The sequence below is a fragment of the Somniosus microcephalus genome, chromosome 7, assembly GCF_052327205.1.
Source record: "Somniosus microcephalus isolate GS21.2 chromosome 7, FLI_Smic_1.0, whole genome shotgun sequence".
Classification (NCBI taxonomy): domain Eukaryota; kingdom Metazoa; phylum Chordata; class Chondrichthyes; order Squaliformes; family Somniosidae; genus Somniosus; species Somniosus microcephalus.
The window spans coordinates 5912738-5936757 of record NC_140993.1 but is presented as its reverse complement, the minus strand read 5'-3'; the positions used below and the strand labels follow the sequence as shown (position 1 = coordinate 5936757).

Here is a 24020-nt window from a genome sequence, read left to right as displayed (position 1 = left end):
ACTTCATCACTATTTCCCTGTACTTTTCAGGCAGGACCAACTGTGAATGACATGGTTTAGTGGGTGGGTGAGTGATTCTACACAACACTCCCTCTTTAATTTCCAAGTGGTCCCATTCTCTTAGGAGCAGACGACAGTCAGGATGTTTTGATTTGTCGATCTGTGCAATATCACCCAGACGGAGAGCTGAAAACACCTCATGAATACAGGGATCCTCCTGTTGTGCTTTGGATATTTCAGATGAACACAACATGGGTAAGTTTTGTACATCCAAACTGGAAAGGTTGCAAAATGCCTGGGGAACAGCATGCATTGACGCTCCCAAGTGGTCAATCTCTCGGGCATGAAATGAATTCTTTGGTCCAGATACCACGGACATCTGACACATTACTTTCACATCTGCTGAAGCAACATCTTTCCACTCTGGTTTCTGGTAGAGTGGGCGACGAGACAGAGCATCTGCGTCAATGTTCTGGTTCCCAGGTCTGTACCTGAGACTAAAGTCGTAAGCAGATAGTGCAGCAAGCCAGCGGTGGCTGGTGGCATCAAGTTTTGCTGAAGTCAACACATAGGTTAATGGATTATTGTCTGTCCTCACTTCAAACTTCGCTCCATACAGATAATCCTGCAGCTTATCCACCACCCCCCACTTCAACGCCAAGAATTCTAGCTTATGAGCTGGGTAGTTACGCTCTGATGGCGTAAGACTGCGACTGATGAACGCTACGGGTCTCAGCCCTGCTCCTTGGTCCTGATACAACACACCACCCAACCCTTCTTGACTGGCATCCACGTGTAGCACATATGGCAGCTGTGGGTTTGCAAAAGCCAACACGGGGGCTTGAGTAAGACTTTGCTTTAAGGTGTGGAAGGCCTCTTCGCATTTCTCATCCCATCTAACACCAAAAGGCTCAGAGGGTTTGAAGTAGTCCTTGTTCTCTTTACCTTTAGCCTTTTTCTTCCTCTCGGCTGGTGGGAGGTAACCAGCCAGCAGCTGATTCAGAGGATAGGCCACTCTGGAGTAATCCTGCACAAAGCGCCTGTAATATCCGCAGAACCCAAGAAATGACTGCAAGGCAGTCACTGTGTTCGGTTTGGACCATGTGGTAACAGCTTCGATCTTGGATGGATCTGTGGCTACTCCATCCTGTGATACAATATGCCCCACATAGGACACGGATGTTTGGCAAAACTGACACTTGTCCAATGATAGCTTGAGACCTTCATCCTCCAGGCAACCAAGCACTTTCAGCAACCGAGCTTCGTGTTCTTCAAGGGTTGCCCCAAACACAATGATATCATCCAAGTACACCAATACTTCGAGCAAGTTCATGTCCCCAACTGTTTGTTCCATTATTCTTTGAAAAGTTGCTGGAGCGCCTGAAACTCCCTGTGGCATCCTTTCAAATTGGTAGAACCCAACTGGACATATAAAGGCTGTCTTTTCTTTGTCCGATTCACTCATCGGTATTTGGTAGTATCCACTTCTGAGATCCAACACACTGAACCACTTGCTTCCATTAAGACAAGCCAGTGCATCCTCAATTCTTGGGACGGTGTATTGGTCGGGAATAGTACATCTGTTAAGCGTCCTAAAGTCCACACACATCCGAATCTTTCCGTTCTTTTTCCTCACCACCACTATAGGAGATGCATAAGGACTCCTGGACTCGGTAATGATCTCAGCTTCTTTTAACTGCGACAGGTGCTGTCTCACTGCTTCGATGTCAGCTGGTGCCAGCCGTCGAGACCTCTCCCGAAAGGGTTTATCCTCGGTAATTCTGATAGAATGGCGAGTACTCTTACTACAACCAACATCAAACTCATGAGTAGAGAAAACTCCTCTCCGCTCCATCATCTTCCTGACTAATCGGTCCTTCCATTCTTTAGGAACGAATGAATCTCCAAAGTTGAAGGAGGAGGGTGTCAGATCTCCGGTTGAGTTAACTTTGGACTCTTCCTTCACATGTGACGACAGTACATTTACAGGAAACAGATGCGCAATCGGCATTCCTTTCCTCAGTGTGATTCCTTTGCCTGACATATTCCTCACGGTCACTGTAACTCTCCTTGACATCACAGCTGTCGGGGTCTGCAACTCTGGTCTCACCAGAAGCTCATTTGGAAACCGTGACTCTTCTGCAGGATCATCAGGTGACTCTATCAGAATGGCTTCAGTACCTGGCGTTCCAGGGAATTTTGGTATCCCAGGGATTCTAGCCACTCCTCCAGGACGCAGGGTGATAGGTTTGGTTCGAACGTACCACACAGTTCCTCTTTTGCTATCATCTACGTCGGAAGAAAGTTCAGGCAGTTTCTCAAAAGCCTTTTTGAAAACAGGGTGAATGTGTCTGGTGCTCAAGCAGTTTTCACCTCCCTGCTCTTTGCAGCTTGTCAGGAGTCGTCTCACTATGGGTGTATTACTGCCAACCAGTATGGAAACCTCACCTTTCACCATGGGGTCAGGGCAAACTAACACAAGTGCATCAATGGTCTCAGTGGTCCCTACATCAGCTTCCAAGAACTCCAACCTCAGCGACAAATAGCCATCATATGGGTAATCAGCAGGACTTAAGGCCCCAGATCTGCAGAAGACTGATTGGGGTTAATGGCAAATGCGTCAGGTATCGGTCATAGAAGGATCTGTACAGTATGGTAACCTGAGAACCCGTGTCGAGGATAGCTTTAGTATAAATGCCTTCAATCTGTATTGATACAGCAGAACTCGGCCCTACTAAACCTTCAGGTATGATGTCTTTCATATCCCCTCGTCTATTATTGTACTTAGCGGAACGTGTCTTAACTACAGGGACAGCAGGCCGTTCCGTTACTGTGCCCCTTTGTAGTTTCCCGACTTCTTGGTAAGTTTTATGAGACGGTCATTTACTTTTTTTAGATTTTCCTCACCTCTACATTCTCGCTTGAAATGTCCATCCTTTCCACAGTTATAACAAAAGACTCCAGGTCTATCTCCTTCATGGGGATATCCTTTAGAGGAATCATTCATTTTGCTGTTAGACTTCGCAGGGTGTTCAACCTTTTGCACCCGTGCGTCATCCCTTTCTGTGTTGGGCTTAGACCGAAAATATGCCATCTCGGCTCTCATGACATTTATTTCCTTCTTCAGCTGTTCCATCTCAGGGTTGACATCACCCTTAGGAGTAGGAACTGTAACAGGAGTCACAAGCTTGGACATCACAGCACTCTTTGCTACATTCCGGGCTTGAAGCATATCCTCCTCCTCTCTGACTTCCCTTAGCAGCTCAGTGAAGGTAGGTGGATCTCGCAACTTATGGGTCATGCGTATGCGAAGAGCAGTCACGTCTTCGAGCAATGCACCTCGCACAACCTGTTCAATGCGGAACCGATTCATTTCAGGCAACTCAATCCCTCTTTTCCGTAACATACAATGCAGCAGTTTGTCTATTCTCAGCAGATAACTGGACAGCTTCTCTCCCTCACACTGGAATGTGCTTCTGAATCTGACCATCAAATCTGAAATGGTTTCAGTAGTTCCAAAGGCAGTTTCTAGAGCCTGCATGTAGTCAAAGGAAGTAGCAGAGGTGTTCTGCGCCTTTAAGAATCTTACAATGTCAGCAGCAGGACCCTTAAGGCTTTCTACGATTCTCTGCCTCTTCACATTGTCACTGCACTGCCATTCCTCTAGCAGAGGCAGGGTCTGCTCAGCCCAGGCGTCGTACTCCTCTTCCCCACTGGGAGTTGGTCTCACTCCTGAGAACATACGGAGCTTACGGTATCCCTGAGCCTTGAAGGGCAGATTGGTGCATTTATCCACCAGAGAACTAATGGCACTGACCAACTGAGTGTTCATATCCAGGGCCGAAGGACCTATCAGACCTTTGACATCAGCAACAGTCTTTCCTCTTGTCTCAAGAATGACAACAACTTGATCTGAAACCCTTCTTCTTCCTTAGTAGTAATAGGGACAAACTGAACTGGCCAGGGACCAGCCTCTTCAGAAAGCCCAACTGCCTCAGGTAAACCATGACCTCTCAGGTTCTCTGATGTCTGGATCAACACAAACTGCTTCTTGGTAGCTGTATCCAAGCAGCGCTCAACTATCCTAACCTTTCCAAAGGCTTTGACACAATTCAGAGCCCTTAGCAAGACATCATCAGGGTCATCGTTAGCAACACCATTCAGCACAATGGCATGGGTAGTAGCTATCTGCTTCCGTTTGCACCAAGCTTCAACCTCAATAACATCCATCTTTTATGCTCAAACAGCCCAGTAGAAACCACAAACCACTCTCTTAGCAATGAGCATTCAATACTGTTAGTTTACTGACATAAATAGACCACAATCCCGGACGAGCCCCCAAAATGTAACCCCTTCACGGTTCTCTAGATATATGTGAGTTGTGGTCTCTGTTGTAGACAGTATTCTATAGTCCAGTAAGGAGATCACTACTACAATGGCTTAATTCTAATTATCTTACTTTATAGTTTTAACGTCAGACAGTATAAGAAGATTACGAGTCAATGACCTAAATTAGACATTTGCATACATTAGAATGAATCTAGACATAATAAACATACATTCTCCATTTATATGGATTCAAAGGATAATCTGTCCCTGTGTCCAAATTCGAGTGCACTCTTTCGTTGGCACGCTTAAGTTGGAGCTCATGGTATGTATAATGTCTGCAAGACTTACGACTCCGAACCCCTTCGTTGAATTCTCTTCACGATCACTGAATCCCACTTTGAGTTCTGGATGCAGAGCTACTAATACGAAGGGCGGCGGCCGAGTTTGGAAGCCCGGGACGGGATGCAGCAGCCATTTGCCTCCTGAGCCCTCTTTTTAGAGCTCCTGCCCTCTTTTCTTCCAGTCGCTCCCGTTTCCCGCTCGAAAAAACCCGACTCCACCCCTTCCTCCTGGGGTTTCTGCCTGGAGACTGCGCAGCCTCACTGTCTGCAACAGTTGATACTGGTGCAGAATTATGGAAAGTCTGCTCTTAGTCACATTGTGTCCTTAAAAGTTCTTGCCGTACCTTCACATGGGCAACTTTAACCCAGGGATTTATAACAATGATAATACAGCGCCTAAGTTAAAGATTGATAACCATACTTAGCGTACATAACATTTCCAGTGGGTATTACACTTGTTCAATTGTTCATTTTAAATTGGAGATTGTTAGCTTTCTGTTAACCAAAGGTATTAAGGGATCTGGACCAAAGGCGGGTACATGGAATTAGGTCGCAGATCAGCCATGATCTCATTGAATGACGGAACAGGCTCGAGGGGCTGAATGGCCTCCTCCTGTTCCTAAGTTCCGAACCTTTAATGTGGCACCTTATCGAATGCCTTTTGGAAATCTAAATATACTACATCCACTGGTTCCCCTTTATCTACACTGCTCGTTACATCCTCAAAAAACTCGAATAAATTTGTTAAGCACAATTTCCCTTTCATAAAACCATGTTGACTCTGCCTAATCATGTTCTGATTTTCTAAGTGCCCTGTTACCACTTCCTTAACAATGGAGTCCAGCATTTTCCCGACGACTGATGTCAGGCTAACTGGCCTGTAGTTCCCTGTTTTCTCTCTCCCTCCTTTCTTGAATAGCGGGGTTACATTTGCTACCTTTGAATTCACCTGGACCGTTCTAGAATCTGGGGAATTTCGCAAGATCACAACCAATGCATCCGCTATCTCTGCAGCCACCTCTTTAGAACCCTAGGATGTAGGCCATCAGGTCCAGGGGACTAGTCGGCTTTTAGTCCCATTAGTTTCTCAAGTACTTTTTCTCTACTGATATTAATTACTTTAAGTTCCTCACTCTCATTAGCCCCTAGGTTCCCCACTATTTTTGCTATGCTTTTTGTGTCTTCTACTGTGAAGACAGGAACAAAATATTTGTTTAAAGTCTCTGCCATTTCCTTATTCCCCATTATAATTTCTCCTGCCTCAGCCTCTAAGGGACCAACGCTTACTTTTGTTACTCTCTTCCTTCTTACATACTTGTAGAAGCTCTTACAATCTGAATCTGTTTTTATATTTCTTGCTCTCATTCTATTTTCTCCCTTTTTATCAATTTTTTGGTCATCCTTTGCTGGTTTCTAAAGCTCTCCCAATCCTCAGGCTTACTACCATTCTTCGCAACATTATAAGCCTCTTATTTTAACCTAAGTGAGCCATTTCCAAAGATTCCTAAAGTGATTACAGCCAATTAATTACTTTTGAAGTTTAGCCAGTGTTGTTAAGTAGGCGAATGTGGCATCTGATTCGTGCACAGCAAAGTTCCACAAACAGCGATGTGTTAAATGACTAGTTAATCTGTAACATGAATCAGTCATTCATGAAAGAAAGACTTATGAAATAATACTGAGCGGCCTGCGGGTGGCGCTGTCCAGGGAGAGTATAAATACTCGGGCACGGGCCCAGCTTGCTCAGGACATTCTTAACAGGAACTAGTGAAGGACACAACTAGACCTCCATGTTGTAAAACAGTTGATTAAAGCCTTGTTTAACGCTTAGACCAAGCGCCGAGTAGTTTTCTTACGTCAATCTGTTTGTGATGGTGTTGGTTCAGGATAAGCATTGACCAGAGCCCTGGGCAAACTCACCGGCTCTTCGTGGGATCGTTCACACCCACCTGAGAGGGCAGACGGGGCCTCGGTTTAACGTCTCATCTGAAAGATGGCACCTCCGACAGTGCGGCACTCCCTCAGTACTGCCCCTCCGACAGTGCGGCGCTCCCTCAGTACTGCCCCTCTGACAGTGTAGCGCTCACTCAGTACTGCCCCTCCAACAGTGCAGCACTCACTCAATACTGCCCCTCCGACAGTGCGGCGCTCCCTCAGTACTGCCCCTCCGACAGTGCGGCACTCCCTCAGCACTGCCCCTCCGACAGTGCAGCGCTCCCTCAGTACTGCCCCTCCGACAGTGCAGCGCTCCCTCAGCACTGCCCCTCCGACAGTGCAGCACTCACTCAGTACTGCCCCTCCGACAGTGCGGCGCTCCCTCAGCACTGCCCCTACGACAGTGCAGCGCTCCCTCAGTACCGCCCCTCCGACAGTGCGGCCCCTCCGACAGTGCAGCGCTCCCTCAGTACTGCCCCTCCGACAGTGCAGTGCTCCCTCAGTGCTGCCCCTCTGACAGTGCAGTGCTCCCTCAATACTGACCCTCCGACACTGCAGCGCTCCCTCAGTACTGCCCTTCCGACAGTGCGGCGCTCCCTCAGCACCGCCCCTCTGACAGTGTGGCGCTCCCTCAGCACCGCCCCTCCGACAGTGCGGCGCTCCCTCAGTACAACCCCTCCGACACTGCAGCGCTCCCTCAGTACTGCCCCTCCGACAGTGCAGCGCTCCCTCAGTACTGCCCCTCCGACAGTGCAGCACTCCCTCAGCACCGCCCCTCCGACACTGCAGCGCTCCCTCAGTACTGCCCCTCCGACAGTGCAGCGCTCCCTCAGTACTGCCCCTCCGACAGTGCAGCACTCCCTTAGTACTGCACTGGGGGTGTCAGCCTGGATTTTGTGCTCCAGCCTCTGCAGTGGGACTTGAAACCACAACCTCCTGACTCAGACGAGAATGCTACCCACTGAGCCAATAATCAATAGATCTATCAAATAGTTGTATTTTGTAGCACACTTGCACTTGGTTTGGGGAACCTGGGATAACCGCCTCCTAATAACATTCCACTGTCTTGTGAATCTGAACTGATGGAGCAGCAAGTCTGCTCAGGGCAGGTGGGTCGATCTGTCGTGATTGTCACTGCTCCTGAACAGCCTGTCACCAAGGGCAGCATTCTGAGGGCGTTGGATCAATGCAAGAGCGCTGGCAGATGGGTGTGGGTGGAAATAAGGTTAATAATGGTCAGATAAGGTCAGCAAGTTTGGGTACAGTCATCTCGTGGTTCTGGTCCTGGACTAGGAGCCCAGGGGTCGTGAGTTCAAATCCCACCAGGGCAAATCCCGAGCCAGGGGCGTAGAGTCAAGAGAAGCAAAGCTAAGGTAAATATGCAGGTCAGTTAATTTCTTAGTAAAAGCATGATCTACGGAGTGAACAAACTGTCTGCATCAGGCAGTAAACTTCATGAGGGTACAAAAAGACAATAGACAAATTCCTGGCGTCTGTGAAGGATTCATGGTTATTTAACTGGATAAATGATACAGCTCGAGTGCTGACGATGTTCACAGACGAGTGCTTCAGATGCTTGTAGAAACACGTTGGGAAAGTGAATTGAATGAACCTGGTAATTTCTGGCACCAGGGAAAGTGATCATGAAAGATGTCGGACTGTTGTAAAAATCAACTGAGTCACGAATGTCATTCAGGGAGGGGAGCCTGCCGCCCCCCCATGGTCTGGGCCTGCACGTGACTCCAGTCCCACACTGTGAGTTTACTCTACTGCCCTCACGGCAACTAGGGATGGGCAATAAACTCTGCCCTGTCAGCGTTGCCCACAGCCCAAGAAATAAAAGAAGAATTCTCTGCGAGAGCTGGGCGACCTTTCCTGATTGTCGCTGAGCTAACGAGGCCAGTGAGCTACCCTGAATGAACTGACAGTCTGTGTTTTGTTTGTCAGGGAATCGTGGGGAATCTGTCGAGTGGGAAGTCTGCTCTCGTTCACCGGTATCTGACAGGAACCTACGTGCAGGAGGAGTCCCCTGAAGGTATGGTGTGTTGTGTGTATAAGAACATAAGAAATAGGAGCAGGAGTAGGCCATACGGCCCCTCGAGCCTGCTCCGCCATTCAATAAGATCACGGCTGATCAGCCACCTCAACTCCACTTTCCCGCCCGATCCCCATATCCCTTGCTTCCCCTCGAGTCCAAAAATCTATCGATCTCAGCCTTGAATATACTCAAAGGCTCAGCATTCACAGCCCTCTGAGTGAAGAAATTCCTCCTCATCTCAGTCTTAAATGGCCGACCCCTTATCCTGAGACTGTGACCCCTGGTTCGAGACTCTCCAGCCAGGGGAAACAACCTCTCAGCATCTACCCTGTCAATCCCCTTCAGAATCTTGTATGTTTCAATGAGATCACCTCTCATTCTTCTCAACTCCAGAGCGTATCGGCCCATTCTACACAATCTCTCATCATAGGACAGCCCTCTCACCCCAGGAATCAATCTAGTGAACCTTCGTTGCACCGTCTCCAAGGCAAGTATATCCTTCCTTAGATAAGGAAACCAGAACTGTGCCCAGTACTCCAGGTGTGGTCTCACCAAGGCCCTGTACAATTGTAGCAAGACTTCCTTACTCTTATACTCCAACCCCCTTGCAATAAAGGCCAACATGCCATTTGCCTTCCTTATTGCTTGCTGTACCTGCATGCTAACTTTCTGTGTTTCTTGCACGAGGACACCCAAATCTCTCTGAGCACCAACATTTGAAAGTTTCTCACCATTTAAAAAATATTCTGTTCTTTTATTCTTCCTACCAAACTGAATAACCTCACATTTCCCTACATTATACTCCATCTGCCACCTTACTGCCCACTCACTTAGTCTATCTATATCCCTTTGCAGACTCTGTGTTCTCCTCACAGCTTACTGTCTCACCTAGCTTTGTATCATCAGCAAACTTGGATACATTACAGTCGGTCCCTTCATCTAGGTCATTAATATAGATTGTAAATAGCTGAGGCCCCAACACCGATCTTGAATGAGACCTAATCTTGTGTAATAACCTTTTATGTGGCACCTTATTGAATGCCTTTCAAAATTCAAATATACTACATCCACTGGTTCCCCTTTATCTACCCTGCTAGTTACATCCTCAAAAAACTCTAATAAATTTGTCAAACACGATTTCCCTTTCATAAAACCATGTTGACTCTGCCTAATCATGTTCTGATTTTCTAAGTGCCCTGTTACCATTTCCTTAACAATGGATTCCAGTATTTTCCCGACAACTGATGTCAGGCTAACCGGCCTGTAGTTCCCTGTTTTTTCTCTCCCTCCTTTCTTGAATAGCGGTGTTACATTTGCAACCTTCCAATCTGGTGGGACCTCTCCAGAATGTAGGGAATTTTGGAATATCAAAACCAATGCATCCACTGCCACCTCTTTTAGATCCAGGGGATTTGTCGGCTTTTAGTCCCATTCGTTTCTCTAGTACTTTTTCTCTACTTATATTAATTACGTTAAGTTCCTCACCCCCCACCAGTTTTGGTCTGCTTTTTGTGTCTTCTACTGTGAAGACAGATACAAAATATTTGTTTAACATTTCTGCCATTTCCCTATTCCCCATAATAATTTCTCCTGTCTCAGCCTCTAGGGGACCAACGTTTACTTTTGCTACTCTTTTCCTTTTCACATACTTGTAGAAACTCTTACAATCTGCTTTTATATTTCTTGCTAGTTTTCTCTCAGTCTATTTTTTCCCTTTTCATCAATTTTTTGGTCAACCTTTGCTGGTTTCTGAAACTCTCCCAATCCTCAGGCTTATTATTATTCTTTGCAACATTATAAGCTTCTTTCAATTTAATGCTATCCTTAACTTCTTTAGTTAGCCATGGTTGGATCACTTTTCCCGTGGAATTTTTGTTTCTCAATGGAATATATTTTTGATGAGAATTATGAAATATTTCTTTAAATGCTAGCCACAGCTTATCTACCATCATCCCTTTAATCTGTTTTTCCAATCTACCTTAGCCAACCTATGTAATTGGCTTTATTTACGTTTAAGACTCTAGTTTCGGACTTAGGCAAGTCACTCTCAAAATTAATGTAAAATTTTATCATATGATCACTCTGCCCCAGAGGATCCTTTACTATGAGATTGCTAATTAACCCTGCCTGGCCAAGCTGCTGTTAGATGCGGTGCTAAGGGGCGTCATAGAGTCATACAGCACGGATAGAGGCCCTTCGGCCCATCGTGTCCGCGCCGGCCATCAAGCCCTGTCTAATCTAATCCCATATTCCAGCATTTGGCCCGTAGCCTTGTATGCTGTGGCATTTCAAGTGCACATCCAAATGCTTCTTAAATGTTGTGAGGGTTTCTGCCTCCACAACCCTTTCAGGCAGTGAGTTCCAGACTCCAACCACCCTCTGGGTGAAAAAGTTCTTTCTCAAATCCCCTCTAAACCTCCCGCCCTTTACCTTGAATCTATGCCCCCTAGTTATTGACCCCTCTACTAAGGGAAAAAGCTCCTCAGCATCCATCCTATCTATGCCCCTCATAATTTTGTACACCTCAATCATGTCCCCCCTCAGCCTCCTCTGCTCCAAGGAAAACAAACCCAATCTGCCCAGTCTCTCTTCATAGCTGAAGCGCTCCAGCCCTGGTAACATCCTGGTGAACCTCCTCTGCACCCTCTCTAACGCGATCACATCCTTCCTGTAGTGTGGCGACCAGAACTGCACACAGTATTCCAGCTGTGGCCTAACCAGTGTTTTATACAGCTCCATCATAACCTCCTTGCTCTTATATTCAATGCCTCGGCTAATGAAGGCAAGTATCCCATATGCCTTTTTTACCACCTTATCCACCTGTTCCGCCGCCTTCAGGGATCTGTGTACTTGCACACCCAGATCCCTCTGACCCTCCGTCTTGCCTAGGGTCTTTCCATTCATTGTGTATTCCTTTGCCTTGTTAGTCCCCCCAAAGTGCATCACCTCGCACTTTTCCGGGTTAAATTCCATTTGCCACTGTTCCGCCCATCTGACCAACCCATCTATATCGTCCTGCAGACTGAGGCTACCCTCCTCGCTATTTACCACCCTGCCAATTTTTGTATCATCCGCGAACTTACTGATCACACCCTTTACATTCATATCCAAGTCATTAATGTAGACCACAAACAGCAAGGGACCCAGCACCGATCCCTGTGGTACCCCACTGGCCACAGGCTTCCAGTCACAAAAACAACCTTCGACCATCACCCTCTGCCTTCTGCCACTAAGCCAGTTTTGTATCCAATGTGCCAAGGCACCCTGGATTCCATGGGCTCTTACCTTCTTGACCAGTCTCCTGTGTGGGACTTTATCGAAGGCCTTACTGAAATCCATGTATACCACATCCACTGCGTTACCCTCATCCACACACCTAGTCACCCCCTCAAAAAATTCAATCAAATTAGTCAGACATGATCTTCTGTGTCTATGATTTTCTTCCTTGTCGTCTTGCAATGTGATAAAGACATTGGTGAATTACGATAATACACGGGACTTCATTGCGAAAAATGGAGGTAATGTTTTATCCTGGCCGGTAAGTTCACCCAGTGAGGGAAATGAGAGCAGCACAGGCGGTGAGGTGAAGTGTGCACCGAGTGTGGTGGAGTGAGCAGGGTGCTGTCTATGGATAATCACCGTCTCACACAGCCTATGTCTGGTGTTGCAGCCATTACGCTGCGTTGTTTGAATCGAGCTGAGTTTAGCTAACGTTTAATTGGGAGACAAATTTAAAATAAGGAAAAGAGAATCCTGCTGACGGCCTGGACCTTTCACACGGTACGGAGCTTAAAATCCACGAGAGAGCCAGGTTTGGCCTGTGATAAGAAGTATTTATTATATTAAGAGTCAACCACATTGTGTATGCGTGACTCCAGTCCCACAGCCAGAAGTGCCGAGTGGATGATCCATATCGGCCTCCTCCTGAGGTCCCCACCATCACAGAAGCCAGTCTTCAGCCAATTCGATTCACTCCACGTGATATCAAGAAACGGCTGAGCGCACTGGATACAGCAAAGGCTACGGGCCCTGACAACATCCCGACTGTCGTGCTGAAGACTTGTGCTCCAGAACTAGCCGCGCCTCTAGCCAAGCTGTTCCAGTACAGCTACAACACTGGCATCTATCGACAATGGAAAACTGAAATAAAAACAGAAAATGCTGGAGATACTCAGCAGGTCAGGCAGCATCTGTGAAGAGAGAAACAGAGTTAACGTTTCAGGTCGATGACCTTTCGACAGAACTGGAAAAAAGCAGGAAATGGAACAGATTTTTAAGCAAATGCAGGGGCTGGGAAAGGGGGGAGGGGATGAAAGAACGAAAGGGAAGGTCTGTGATAGGATAGAAGGCAGGAGAGGTTAAGAGACATTAAGAGATATTCAAGGCGAGACGAGATGGTAATGGGACAGGTTCAGAAACAAAGGATGGCTTGAGATGAAGTGTGAATTGCGCTGGCAGAATGAAAGACAGCTGCCCTGTGGGAGGGAAGAAAAAAAGACACAGACAAAGTGTGTGGATGAAAAATATATATATGATAGGGGTCGAGGTTATAGTCTGAAATTGTTGAACTCTGTGTTGAGTCCAGAAGGCTGTAAAGTGCCTAATCTGAAGATGAGGTGCTGTTCCTCGAGCTTACGCTGAGCTTCAGTGGAACAATACAAGAGGCCGAGGATGGTGAGGTCTGAGTGGGAGTGGAGCGGAGAATTAAAGTGACAGGCGACCGGAAGCTCGGGGTCCCCCTTACGGACTGAACGGAAGTGTTCCGCAAAGCGGTCACTCAATCTGCGTTTGGTCTCCCCAATGTAGAGGAGACTGCATCGTGAGCAGTGAATACAGTATATTAGATTGCAAGAAGTACAAGTAAATCGCTGTTTCACCTGGAAGGGGTGTTTGGGGCCCTGGACAGTGGGAAGGGGGGAGGTATAAGGGCAGGTGTTGCATCTTCTGCGCTTGCACAGGAAGATGCCGGAGGAAGGGGTGCTGGGGGTGATAGAGGAGTGAACTAGGGTGCCTCGGAGGGAGCGGTCCCTACAGAATGTTGAAAAGGGAGGGGAGGGGAAGATGCGTTTGGTGGTGGGATCACGTTGGAGGTGGTGGAAATGGCGGAGGATGATCTGTTGAATGTGGAGGCTGATGGGGTGAAAGGTGAGGACAAGGGGAACCCTATCGTGGTTCCAGGAGGGAGGGGCAGGGGTGAGGGCAGAAGTGCGGGAGATAGAACGGACACGGTCAAGGGCCGTGTCCACCACAGTAGAGGGGAATCCTCGGTTGAGGAAAAAGAAAGACATGTCGGAAGCACTGGTGTGGAAGGTGACATCGTCGGAGCAGATGCGGCGGAGACGGAGAAACTGGGAGAATGGAATAGAGTCCTTACAGGAGGCGGGGTGGGAGGAAGTGTAGTTCAGGTAGCTGTGGGAGTCAGTGGGCTTGTAGTGAATATTGGTCGATAACCTACCCCAGAGATGGAGACAGAGAAGTCGAGGAAGGGAAGGGAAGAGTCGGAGATGGACCATGTGAAGGTGAGGGAAGGGTGGAAATTAGAAGCAAAGTGAATGAAATTGTCTAGTTCAGGGCGAGAGCAGGAAATGGCACCGATACAGTCAATGTACCAGAAAAAGAGGTGAGGGAGGGGACCCGAGTAGGACTGGAACAAAGAGTGTTCCACATATCCCACGAAAAGGCAGGCATAGCTAGGACCCATGCGGGTTCCCATAGCAACACCTTTGATTTGGAGGAAGTGAGTGGAGTCAAAGGAGAAGTTGTTCAATGTGAGAACAAGCTCAGCCAGGCGGAGGAGGGTGGTGGTGGATGGGGACTGGTTGGGTCTCTGTTCAAGGAAGAAGCGGAGCGCCCTCAGGCCATCCTGGTGGGGGATGGAGGTATAGAGGGATTGTACGTCCATGGTGACAAGGAGGCGGTTGGGGCCAGGAAACTGGAAACTGTTTCCCCCTTTCCCAGCCCCTGCACTTGCTTAAAAATCTGTTCCATTTCCTGCTTTTTTCCAGTTCTGACGAAAGGTCATTGACCTGAAACGTTAACGCTGTTTCTCTCTCCACAGATGCTGCCTGACCTGCTGAGTATCTCCAGCATTTTCTGTTTTTATTTCAGATTTCCAGCATCTGCAGTATTTTCTTTTTGTAATGTGGAAAACTGCCCAGGTATGTCCTGTCCACAAAAAGCAGGACAAATCCAACCCGGCCTATTACCACCCCCTCAGTCTACTCTCAATCATCAGCAAAGTGACGGAAGGTGTTGTCGATAATGCTATCAAGTGGCACTTACTCACTAATAAACTGCTCACCGATGCTCAGTTTGGGTTGACCATTGACCAGAAACTTAACTGGACCAGCCACATAAATACTGTGGCTGCAAGAGCAGGCCAGAGGCTGGGTATTCTGCTGCGAGTGTCTCACCTCCTGACTGCCCAAAGCTTCCACCATCTACAAGGCACAAGTAAGGAGTGTGATGGAATACTCTCCACTTGCCTGGATGAGTGCAGCTCCAACAACACTCAAGAAGCTCGACACCATCCAGGACAAAGCAGCCCACTTGATTGGCACCCCATCCACCACCTTGAACATTCACCCCCACCACCACCAGTGCACCATGGCTGCAGTGTGTACCATCTACAAGATGCACTGTAGCAACTCGCCAAGGTTTCTTCGACAACACCTCTCAAACCTGCGACCTCTACCACCTAGAAGGGCAAGGGCAGCAGGCGCATGGGAACACCACCACCTCCAAGTTCCCCTCCAAGCCATTCCTTCATAGTCGCTAGTTCAAAATCCTGGAACTCCCTCCCTAACAGCACTGTGGGAGTACCTTCACCACACGGATTGCAGAGGTTCAAGAAGGCGGCTCACCACCACCTTCTCAAGGGCAATGCGGGATGGGCAATAAATGCTGGCCTTGCCAGTGACGCCCACATCAAGAGGAGGCTGAGATAGATCCTCCACTCAGAACTTCTGGCTGAAGATGGTTGTAAACACTTCAGCCTTGCCTTTTGCACTCGCATGCTGGGCTCCGCCATCGAAGAGGATGAGAATGTTCATGGAGCCTTCTGCCCCCGTTAGTTGCTTAATTGTCCACCACCATTCACGACTGGATGTGGCAGGACTGCAGAGCTTTGATCTGATCCATTGGTTGTGGGATCGCTTAGCCCTGTCTATAGCATGCTGCTTCCGCTGTTTAGTATACATGTAGTCCTGTGTTGTAGTTTCCCCAGGTTGGCACCGCATTTTTAGGTACACCTGGTGCTGCTCCTGGCATGCTCTTCTACACTCCTCATTGGACCAAGGTTGGTCTCCTGGATTAATGGTAATGGTAGAGTGAGGGATATGCTGGGCCATGAGGTTACAGATTGTGGTGGAATACAATTCTGCTGCTGATGGCCCACAGTGCCTCATGGATACCCAGTTTCGAACTGGTGACAAAGATAACTGGCACTTGAACGAGGAATGACCAGATGATTGAAATTGTTAGAGACCTGAGCTTCACTCAAACTAGCAGAGGTTCTGAAATGGGAAACTCAGGTTAAGTACTTACTGTACTGCCCGGAATAGTCAGCGCCCTTAATAGGTAATAAGCAGTGCCTTTGTAACTGACTCCTATGGTAATGGCAAATGGTCAGTGCCATTAGCCCGATATATAAGTGGCTGCCTTGGACAGTGTACGTGGTGGCAAGTGCATTTAGTAAGCAGCGGTTCCCCCAGAGCCAGTGCACACCGTGTCCCCCAGAGCCAGTGCACAGCGTCCCCCCCGAGAGCCAGTGCACATCGTGTCTTCCCAGAGCCAGTGCACGCCATGTCCCCCCAGAGCCAGTGCACGCCGTGTCCCCCCAGAGCCAGTGCACGCCTTGTCCCCCAGAGCCAGTGCACGCCGTGTCCCCCCAGAGCCAGTGCACGCCGTGTCCCCCCAGAGCCAGTGCACGCCGTGTTCCCCCAGAGCCAGTGCACGCCGTGCCCCCCCCAGAGCCAGTGCACGCCGTGCCCCCAGAGCCAGTGTACGCCGTGTTCCCCCGAGCCAGTGCACGTTGTGTCCCCCCAGAGCCAGTGCACACCGTGTCCCCCCAGAGCCAGTGCACACCGTGTCCCCCAGAGCCAGTGCAAGTTGTGTCCCCCCAGAGCCAGTGCAAGTTGTGTCCCCCCAGAGCCAGCGCACATTGTGTCTCCCCAGAGCCAGTGCACGTTGTGTCTCCCCAGAGGCAGTGGACGTTGTGTCCCCCCAGAGCCAGTGCACGCCATGTCCCCCCAGAGCCAGTGCACGCCGTGTCACGCCAGAGCCAGTGCACACGGTGTCCCCCAGAGCCAGTGCACATGTTGTCCCCCCAGAGCCAGTGCACGACGTGTCCCCCAGAGCCAGTGCACGCCGTGTCCCCCAGAGCCAGTGCACGACGTGTCCCCCCAGAGCCAGTGCACGTTGTGTCTCCCCAGAGCTGGTGCACGCCGTGTCCCCCCAGAGCCAGTGCACGCCGTGTCCCCCCAGAGCCAGTGCACGCCGTGTCCCCCCAGAGACAGTGCACGCCGTGTCCCCCCAGAGCCAGTGCACACCGTGGCCCCCCAGAGCCAGTGAACGCCGAGTCCCCCCAGAGCCAGTGCACATGGTGTCCCCCCAGAGCCAGTGCACGACGTGTCCCCCCCAGAGCCAGTGCACGCCGTGTCCCCCAGAGCCAGTGCACGCCGTGCCCCCCCCCAGAGCCAGTGCACGTTGTGTCCTCCCAGAGCCAGTGCACACCGTGTCCCCCCAGAGCCAGTGGACACCGTGTCCCCCAGAGCCAGTGGACACCGTGTCCCCCAGAGCCAGTGCACGTTGTGTCCCCCCAGAGCCAGTGCACGCCATGTCCCCCCGGGCCAGTGCACGCCGTGTCCCCCAGAGCCAGTGCACGCTGTGTCTCCCCAGAGCCAGTGCACATCGTGTCCCCCCAGAGCCAGTGCAAGTCGTGTCCCCCCTGAGCCAGTGCACATTGTGTCCCCCCAGTGCCAGTGCACACCGTGTCCCCCAGAGCCAGTGCACACCGTGTCCCCCAGAGCCAGTGCACGTGGTGTCTCCCAGAGCCAGTGCACACCGTGTCCCCCAGAGCCAGTGCACGTGGTGTCTCCCAGAGCCAGTGCACGTCGTTTCACCCCAGAGCCAGTGCACGCCGTGTCCCCCCAGAGCCAGTGCACGCCGTGTCCCCCCAGAGCCAGTGCACGACGTGTCCCCCCCAGAGCCAGTGCACGCCGTGTCCCCCAGAGCCAGTGCACGCCGTCCCCCCCCCCCAGAGCCAGTGCACGTTGTGTCCTCCCAGAGCCAGTGCACACCGTGTCCCCCCAGAGCCAGTGGACACTGTGTCCCCCAGAGCCAGTGCACGTTGTGTCCCCCCAGAGCCAGTGCACGCCGTGTCCCCCAGGGCCAGTGCACGCCGTGTCCCCCAGAGCCAGTGCACGCTGTGTCTCCCCAGAGCCAGTGCACGTCGTGTCCCCCCAGAGCCAGTGCACGTCGTGTCCCCCCCGAGCCAGTGCACATTGTGTCCCCCCAGTGCCAGTGCACACCGTGTCCCCCAGAGCCAGTGCACACCGTGTCCCCCAGAGCCAGTGCACACCGTGTCCCCCAGAGCCAGTGCACGTGGTGTCTCCCAGAGCCAGTGCACACCGTGTCCCCCAGAGCCAGTGCACGTGGTGTCTCCCAGAGCCAGTGCACGTCGTTTCACCCCAGAGCCAGTGCACGCCGTGTCCCCCCAGAGCCAGTGCACGCCGTGTCCCCCCAGAGCCAGTGCACGACGTGTCCCCCCCAGAGCCAGTGCACGCCGTGTCCCCCAGAGCCAGTGCACGCCGTCCCCCCCCCCCCCAGAGCCAGTGCACGTTGTGTCCTCCCAGAGCCAGTGCACACCGTGTCCCCCCAGAGCCAGTGGACACTGTGTCCCCCAGAGCCAGTGCACGTTGTGTCCCCCCAGAGCCAGTGCACGCCGTGTCCCCCAGGGCCAGTGCACGCCGTGTCCCCCAGAGCCAGTGCACGCTGTGTCTCCCCAGAGCCAGTGCACGTCGTGTCCCCCCAGAGCCAGTGCACGTCGTGTCCCCCCCGAGCCAGTGCACATTGTGTCCCCCCAGTGCCAGTGCACACCGTGTCCCCCAGAGCCAGTGCACACCGTGACCCCCAGAGCCAGTGCACGTGGTGTCTCCCAGAGCCAGTGCACACCGTGTCCCCCAGAGCCAGTGCACGTGGTGTCTCCCAGAGCCAGTGCACGTCGTTTCACCCCAGAGCCAGTGCACGTCGTGTCCACCCAGAGCCAGTGCACGTCGTGTCCCCCCAGAGCCAGTGCACGCCGTTTCCCCCCAGATCCAGTCCACGTCGTGTCCCCGCAGAGCCAGTGCACGTCGTGTCCCCCCAGAGCCAGTGCACGACGCCGTGTCCCCCCAGAGCCAGTGCACGTTGTGTCCCCCCAGAGCCAGTGCACATCGTGTCCCCCCAGAGCCAGTGCACGCCGTGACCCCCAGAGCCAGTGGATACCGTGTCCCCCCAGAGCCAGTGCACGTTGTGTCCCCCCAGAGCCAGTGCACGCCCCGTCCCCCAGAACCAGTGCACGCCGTGCCCCCCAGAGCCAGTGCACACCGTGTCCCCCAGAGCCAGTGCACGTTATGTCCCCCCAGAGCCAGTGCACGTTGTGTCCCCCCAGGGCCAGTGCACACCGTGTCCCCCAGAGCCAGTGCACGTTGTGTCCCCCCCAGAGCCAGCGCACGCCGTGTCCCCCCAGAGCCAGTGCATGTCATGTCCCCCCAGAGCTAGTGCACACCATGTCCCCCAGAACCAGTGCACGTTATGTCTCCCAGAGCCAGTGCACGTTGTGTCCCCCCAGAGCCAGTGCATGCCGTGTCCCACCAGAGCCAGTGCACGCCGTGTCCCCCCAGAGCCAGTGCACGTCGTGTCCCCCCAGAGCCAGTGCACGTCGTGTCCCCCCAGAGCCAGTGCACTCCCTGTCCCCCAGAGCCAGTGCACATCATGTCCCCCCCAGAGCCAGTGCATGGCATGTCCCCCCAGAGCCAGTGCACGCCATGTCCCCCAGAGCCAGTGCACACCGTGTCCCACCAGAGCCAGTGCACACTGTGTCCCCCCAGAGCCAGTGCACGTCGTGTCCCCCCAGAGCCAGTGCACATCGTGTCCCCCCCCAGAGCCAGTGCACGTTGTGTCCCCCCAGAGCCAGTGCACGTTGTGTCCCCCCAGAGCCAGTGCACGCCGTGTCCCCCAAGAGCCAGTGCACGCCCTGTCCCCCAAGAGCCAGTGCACGCCCTGTCCCCCAGAGCCAGTGCACGCTGTGTAACCCCAGAGCCAGTGCACGTCCTGTCCCCCAGAGCCAGTGTACGTTGTGTCCCCCCAGAGCCAGTGCACGTCGTGTCCCCCCAGTGCCAGTGCACATCGTGTCCCCCCAGAGCCAGTGCACATCGTGTCCCCCCAGAGCCAGTGCACGCCGCCCCCCCCGAGCCAGTGCACGCCGCGTCCCCCCGAGCCAGTGCACGCCGCGTCTCCCCGAGCCAGTGCACGCCGTGTCCCCCCGAGCCAGTGCACGCCGTGTCCCCCCGAGCCAGTGCACGCCGTGTCCCCCCGAGCCAGTGCACGCCGTGTCCCCCCAGAGCCAGTGCACGCCGTGTCCCCCCAGAGCCAGTGCATGCCGTGTCCCCCCAGAGCCAGTGCACTCCGTGTCCCCCCAGAGCCAGTGCACTCCGTGTCCCCGCAGAGCCAGTGCATGTTGTGGCCCTCCAGAGCCAGTGCATGGCGTGTCCCCCAGAGCCAGTGCACGTCGTGTCCCCCAGAGCCAGTGCACGCCGTGTCCCCCAGAGCCAGTGCACGGCGTGTCCCCCCAGAGCCAGTGTACGCCGTGTCCCCCCAGAGCCAGTGCACGCGTGTCCCCCAGAGCCAGTGCACGGCATATCCCCCAGAGCCAGTGCACGTTGTGTCTCTCCAGAGCCAGTGCACACTGTGTCCCCCCAGAGCCAGTGCACGTTGTGTCCCCCCAGAGCCAGTGCACGCCATGTCCCCCAGAGCCAGTGCACGCTGTTCTTCGCTGCCATTCGCTATTTTCTATTCCCACTCTTTGTGGCATTGTTTGCAGTGGGACCCCTGGAGTGTCGGTATTTACAGGGGGTCCCCGGGAGTTTGTGAATATTTACAGGAGGTTCCCGGGAGTGTGTGAATATTTACAGGGGGTCCCCGAGAGTGTGTGAATATTTACAGGAGGTTCCCGGGAGTGTGTGAATATTTACAGGGTTTCCCGGCAGTGTGTGAATATTTACAGGGGTTCCCCGGGAGTGTGTGAATATTTACAGGGGTTCCCCGGGAGTGTGTGAATATTTACAGCGGTTCTCCGGGAGTGTGTGAATATTTACAGGGGGTCCCCGGGAGTGTGGCAGTATATACAGGGGGTCCCGGGAGTGTGTCAGTATATACAGGGGGTCCCGGGAGTGTGTGACTATTTACAGGGGGTCCCCGGGAGTGTGTGACTATTTACAGGGGGTCCCCGGGAGTGTGTGAATATTTACAGCGGTTCTCTGGGAGTGTGTGAATATTTACAGGGGTCCCCGGGAGTGTGTGAATATTCACAGGAGGTTCCCGGGAGTGTGGCAGTATATACAGGGGGTCCCGGGAGTGTGTGAATATTTACAGGGGGTCCCCGGGAGTGTGTGAATATTTACAGGAGGTTCCCGGGAGTGTGGCAGTATATACAGGGGGTCCCGGGAGTGTGTGAATATTTACAGGGGGTCCCGGGAGTGTGTGAATATTTACAGGGGTTCCCCGGGAGTGTGTGAATATTTGCAGGGGGTCCCCGGGAGTGTGTGAATATTTACAGGGGGTTCCCGGGAGTGTGTGAATATTTACAGGAGGTTCCTGGGAGTGTGTGAATATTTACAGGGGTTCCCCGGGAGTGTGTGAATATTTACAGGGGGTCCCAGGAGTGTATTAGTATTTACAGGGGGTCCCGGGAGTGTGTGAATATTTACAGGGGGTCCCGGGAGTGTGTGAATATTTACAGGAGGTTCCTGGGAGTGTGTGAATATTTACAGGGGTTCCCCGGGAGTGTGTGAATATTTACAGGGGTTCCCCGGGAGTGTGTGAATATTTACAGGGGGTCCCAGGAGTGTATTAGTATTTACAGGGGGTCCCGGGAGTGTGTGAATATTTACAGGGGGTCCCGGGAGTGTGTGAATATTTACAGGAGGTTCCTGGGAGTGTGTGAATATTTACAGGGGTTCCCCGGGAGTGTGTGAATATTTACAGGGGGTCCCAGGAGTGTATTAGTATTTACAGGGGGTCCCGGGAGTGTGTGAATATTTACAGGGGGTTCTGGGAGTGTGTGAATTTTTACAGGGAGTCCCGCGAGTGTGTGAATATTTACAGGGGGTCCCGGGAGTGTGTCAGTATTGACAGGGGGTCCCGGGAGTGTGTCAGTATTGACAGGGGTTCCTGGGAGTGTGTCAGTATTTACAGGGGTTCCCCGGGAGTGTGTCAGTATTGACAGGGGGTCCTGGGAGTGTGTCAGTATTTACAGGGGGTCCCGGGAGTGTGTCGGTATATACAGGGGGTGCCCGGGAGTGTGCCAGTATTTGCAGTAGGTCTCCGGGAGTGTGTGACTATTTACAGGGGGTCCCCGGGAGTGTGTCAGTATTTACAGGGGGTCCCGGGAGCGCGCCAGTATATGCAGGGGGTCCCCAGGAGTGTGTCATTGTTTGCAGGGGGTCCCAGGAGTCTGCTGGTATTTGCAGGGGGTACCGGGAGTGTGCCAGTATATACAGGGGGTCCCGGGAGTGTGTGAGTATTTACAGGGGGTCCCGGGAGTCTGCTGGTATTTGCAGGGGGTACCGGGAGTGTGCCAGTATATACAGGGGGTCCCGGGAGTGTGTGAGTATTTACAGGGGGTCCCGGGAGTCTGCTGGTATTTGCAGGGGGTACCGGGAGTGTGCCAGTATATACAGGGGGTCCCGGGAGTGTGCCAGTATATACAGGGGGTCCCGGGAGTGTGTTGGTATTTACAGGGGGTCCCGGGAGTGTGCCAGTATTTACAGGGGGTCCCGGGACTGTGTCGGGTGCAAGCCTCCGACCTGCACTTACCTTGCGCGCCGGGCGTTGAGCTGTGGGCCCGCGTGGGATTCCGATCCTGGGCCTCCTCCAACTGCCGGCGCGCAGTGCTTGCGTATCCCAGGGGCGCAGTTAGTTCGATGCGTCCCCTGGGATCACGTGGGCCATGGAGAGCCAATGGTAGCAGGGAATGCCCATTCATAAATTTGACAGGAAGAGCTGTCAAAACTATAAATACAAATCAGCCCCAAAACATAAATAAAACTTCAAATACATTTTTAAAAACCATCACATTTTAAAAATAACTATAAATTACATAAAATATCTATTTTAATCAATAATTTAAATTTTTGAAAAAATTAATTACATTTTCTAACGGGGCTAAAAATAAACTTACCTTTCTTTAAAGTATTTAAAAATAATAAACCTGTGGGAAAAAATTTTAAATTTCACTTAATTCACCACTTACCTTGTTAAAAGCAGGCCTTGTGTCTGCTTTTTTAAAGTGTAACTCCTGGAGACTTACCCTCCCGGAAAAACCTGGAAAAAAAAGTAAGTTCCAGGTGCACGCGCTGCCTCTCCAGCGCACGTGTTCGACCTCTGAACCCCTTCTTTCAGGGGAATGGAAGTTCCGGTTTCCCGTGCATGCGCAGAGCATGCACGAAACTGGCACTTCGTTGGGCCTACGCGTGAGTACCCAGTGCGTACTCACCTGTGGGGACCCGAAGTTCTGGGCCATTTACCGCTCTGTGTAGCCTCTAAGGACGAAATTAAACATAGAAACATAGAGGATAGGAGCAGCAGTAGGCCATTCGGCCCCTCGAGCCTGCTCCGCCATTTAATGAGATCATGGCTGATCATCCAAATTCAGTACCCTGTCCCTGCCTTCTCCCCGTATCCCTTGATTGGGCAGAAGCATGGCAGATGCAATATAACATGGATAAATGTGAGGTTATCCACTTTGGTGGCAAAAACAGGAAGGCAGATTATTATCTGAATGGCAATAGATTGGGAGAAGGGGAAGTGCAACGAGACCTGGGTGTCCTTGTGCACCAGTCGCTGAAGGTAAGCATGCAGGTGCAGCAGGTGGGTAAGAAGGCAAATGGTATGTTGGCCTTCGTAGCGAGAGGGTTTGAGTACAGGAACAAGGATGTCTTGCTGCAGTTGTACAGGGCCTTGGTGAGACCACATCTTGAGTATTGTGTGCAGTTTTGGTCGCCTTATCTGAGGAAGGATGTTCTTGCCATGGAAGGAGTTCAGCGAAGATTCACCTGGGATGGCAGGAATGACGTATGAGGAGAGAGTGGGTCGATTGAGCTTTTACTCGCTGGAGT

At 51.9% G+C, this 24020-nt stretch overlaps 1 protein-coding gene across 1 annotated transcript in view; it reads left to right on the top strand.

Annotated features, from left to right (window-relative positions):
* Nucleotides 1–24020, top strand: part of agap3 (ArfGAP with GTPase domain, ankyrin repeat and PH domain 3) — a 737224-nt gene that overhangs the window by 98338 nt on the left and 614866 nt on the right. The window contains exon 3 of the mRNA XM_085992170.1: nt 8553–8640. Within this exon, the coding sequence (XP_085848296.1) occupies nt 8553–8640 (88 nt within the window). The remainder of the gene's footprint in view (nt 1–8552; nt 8641–24020) is intronic.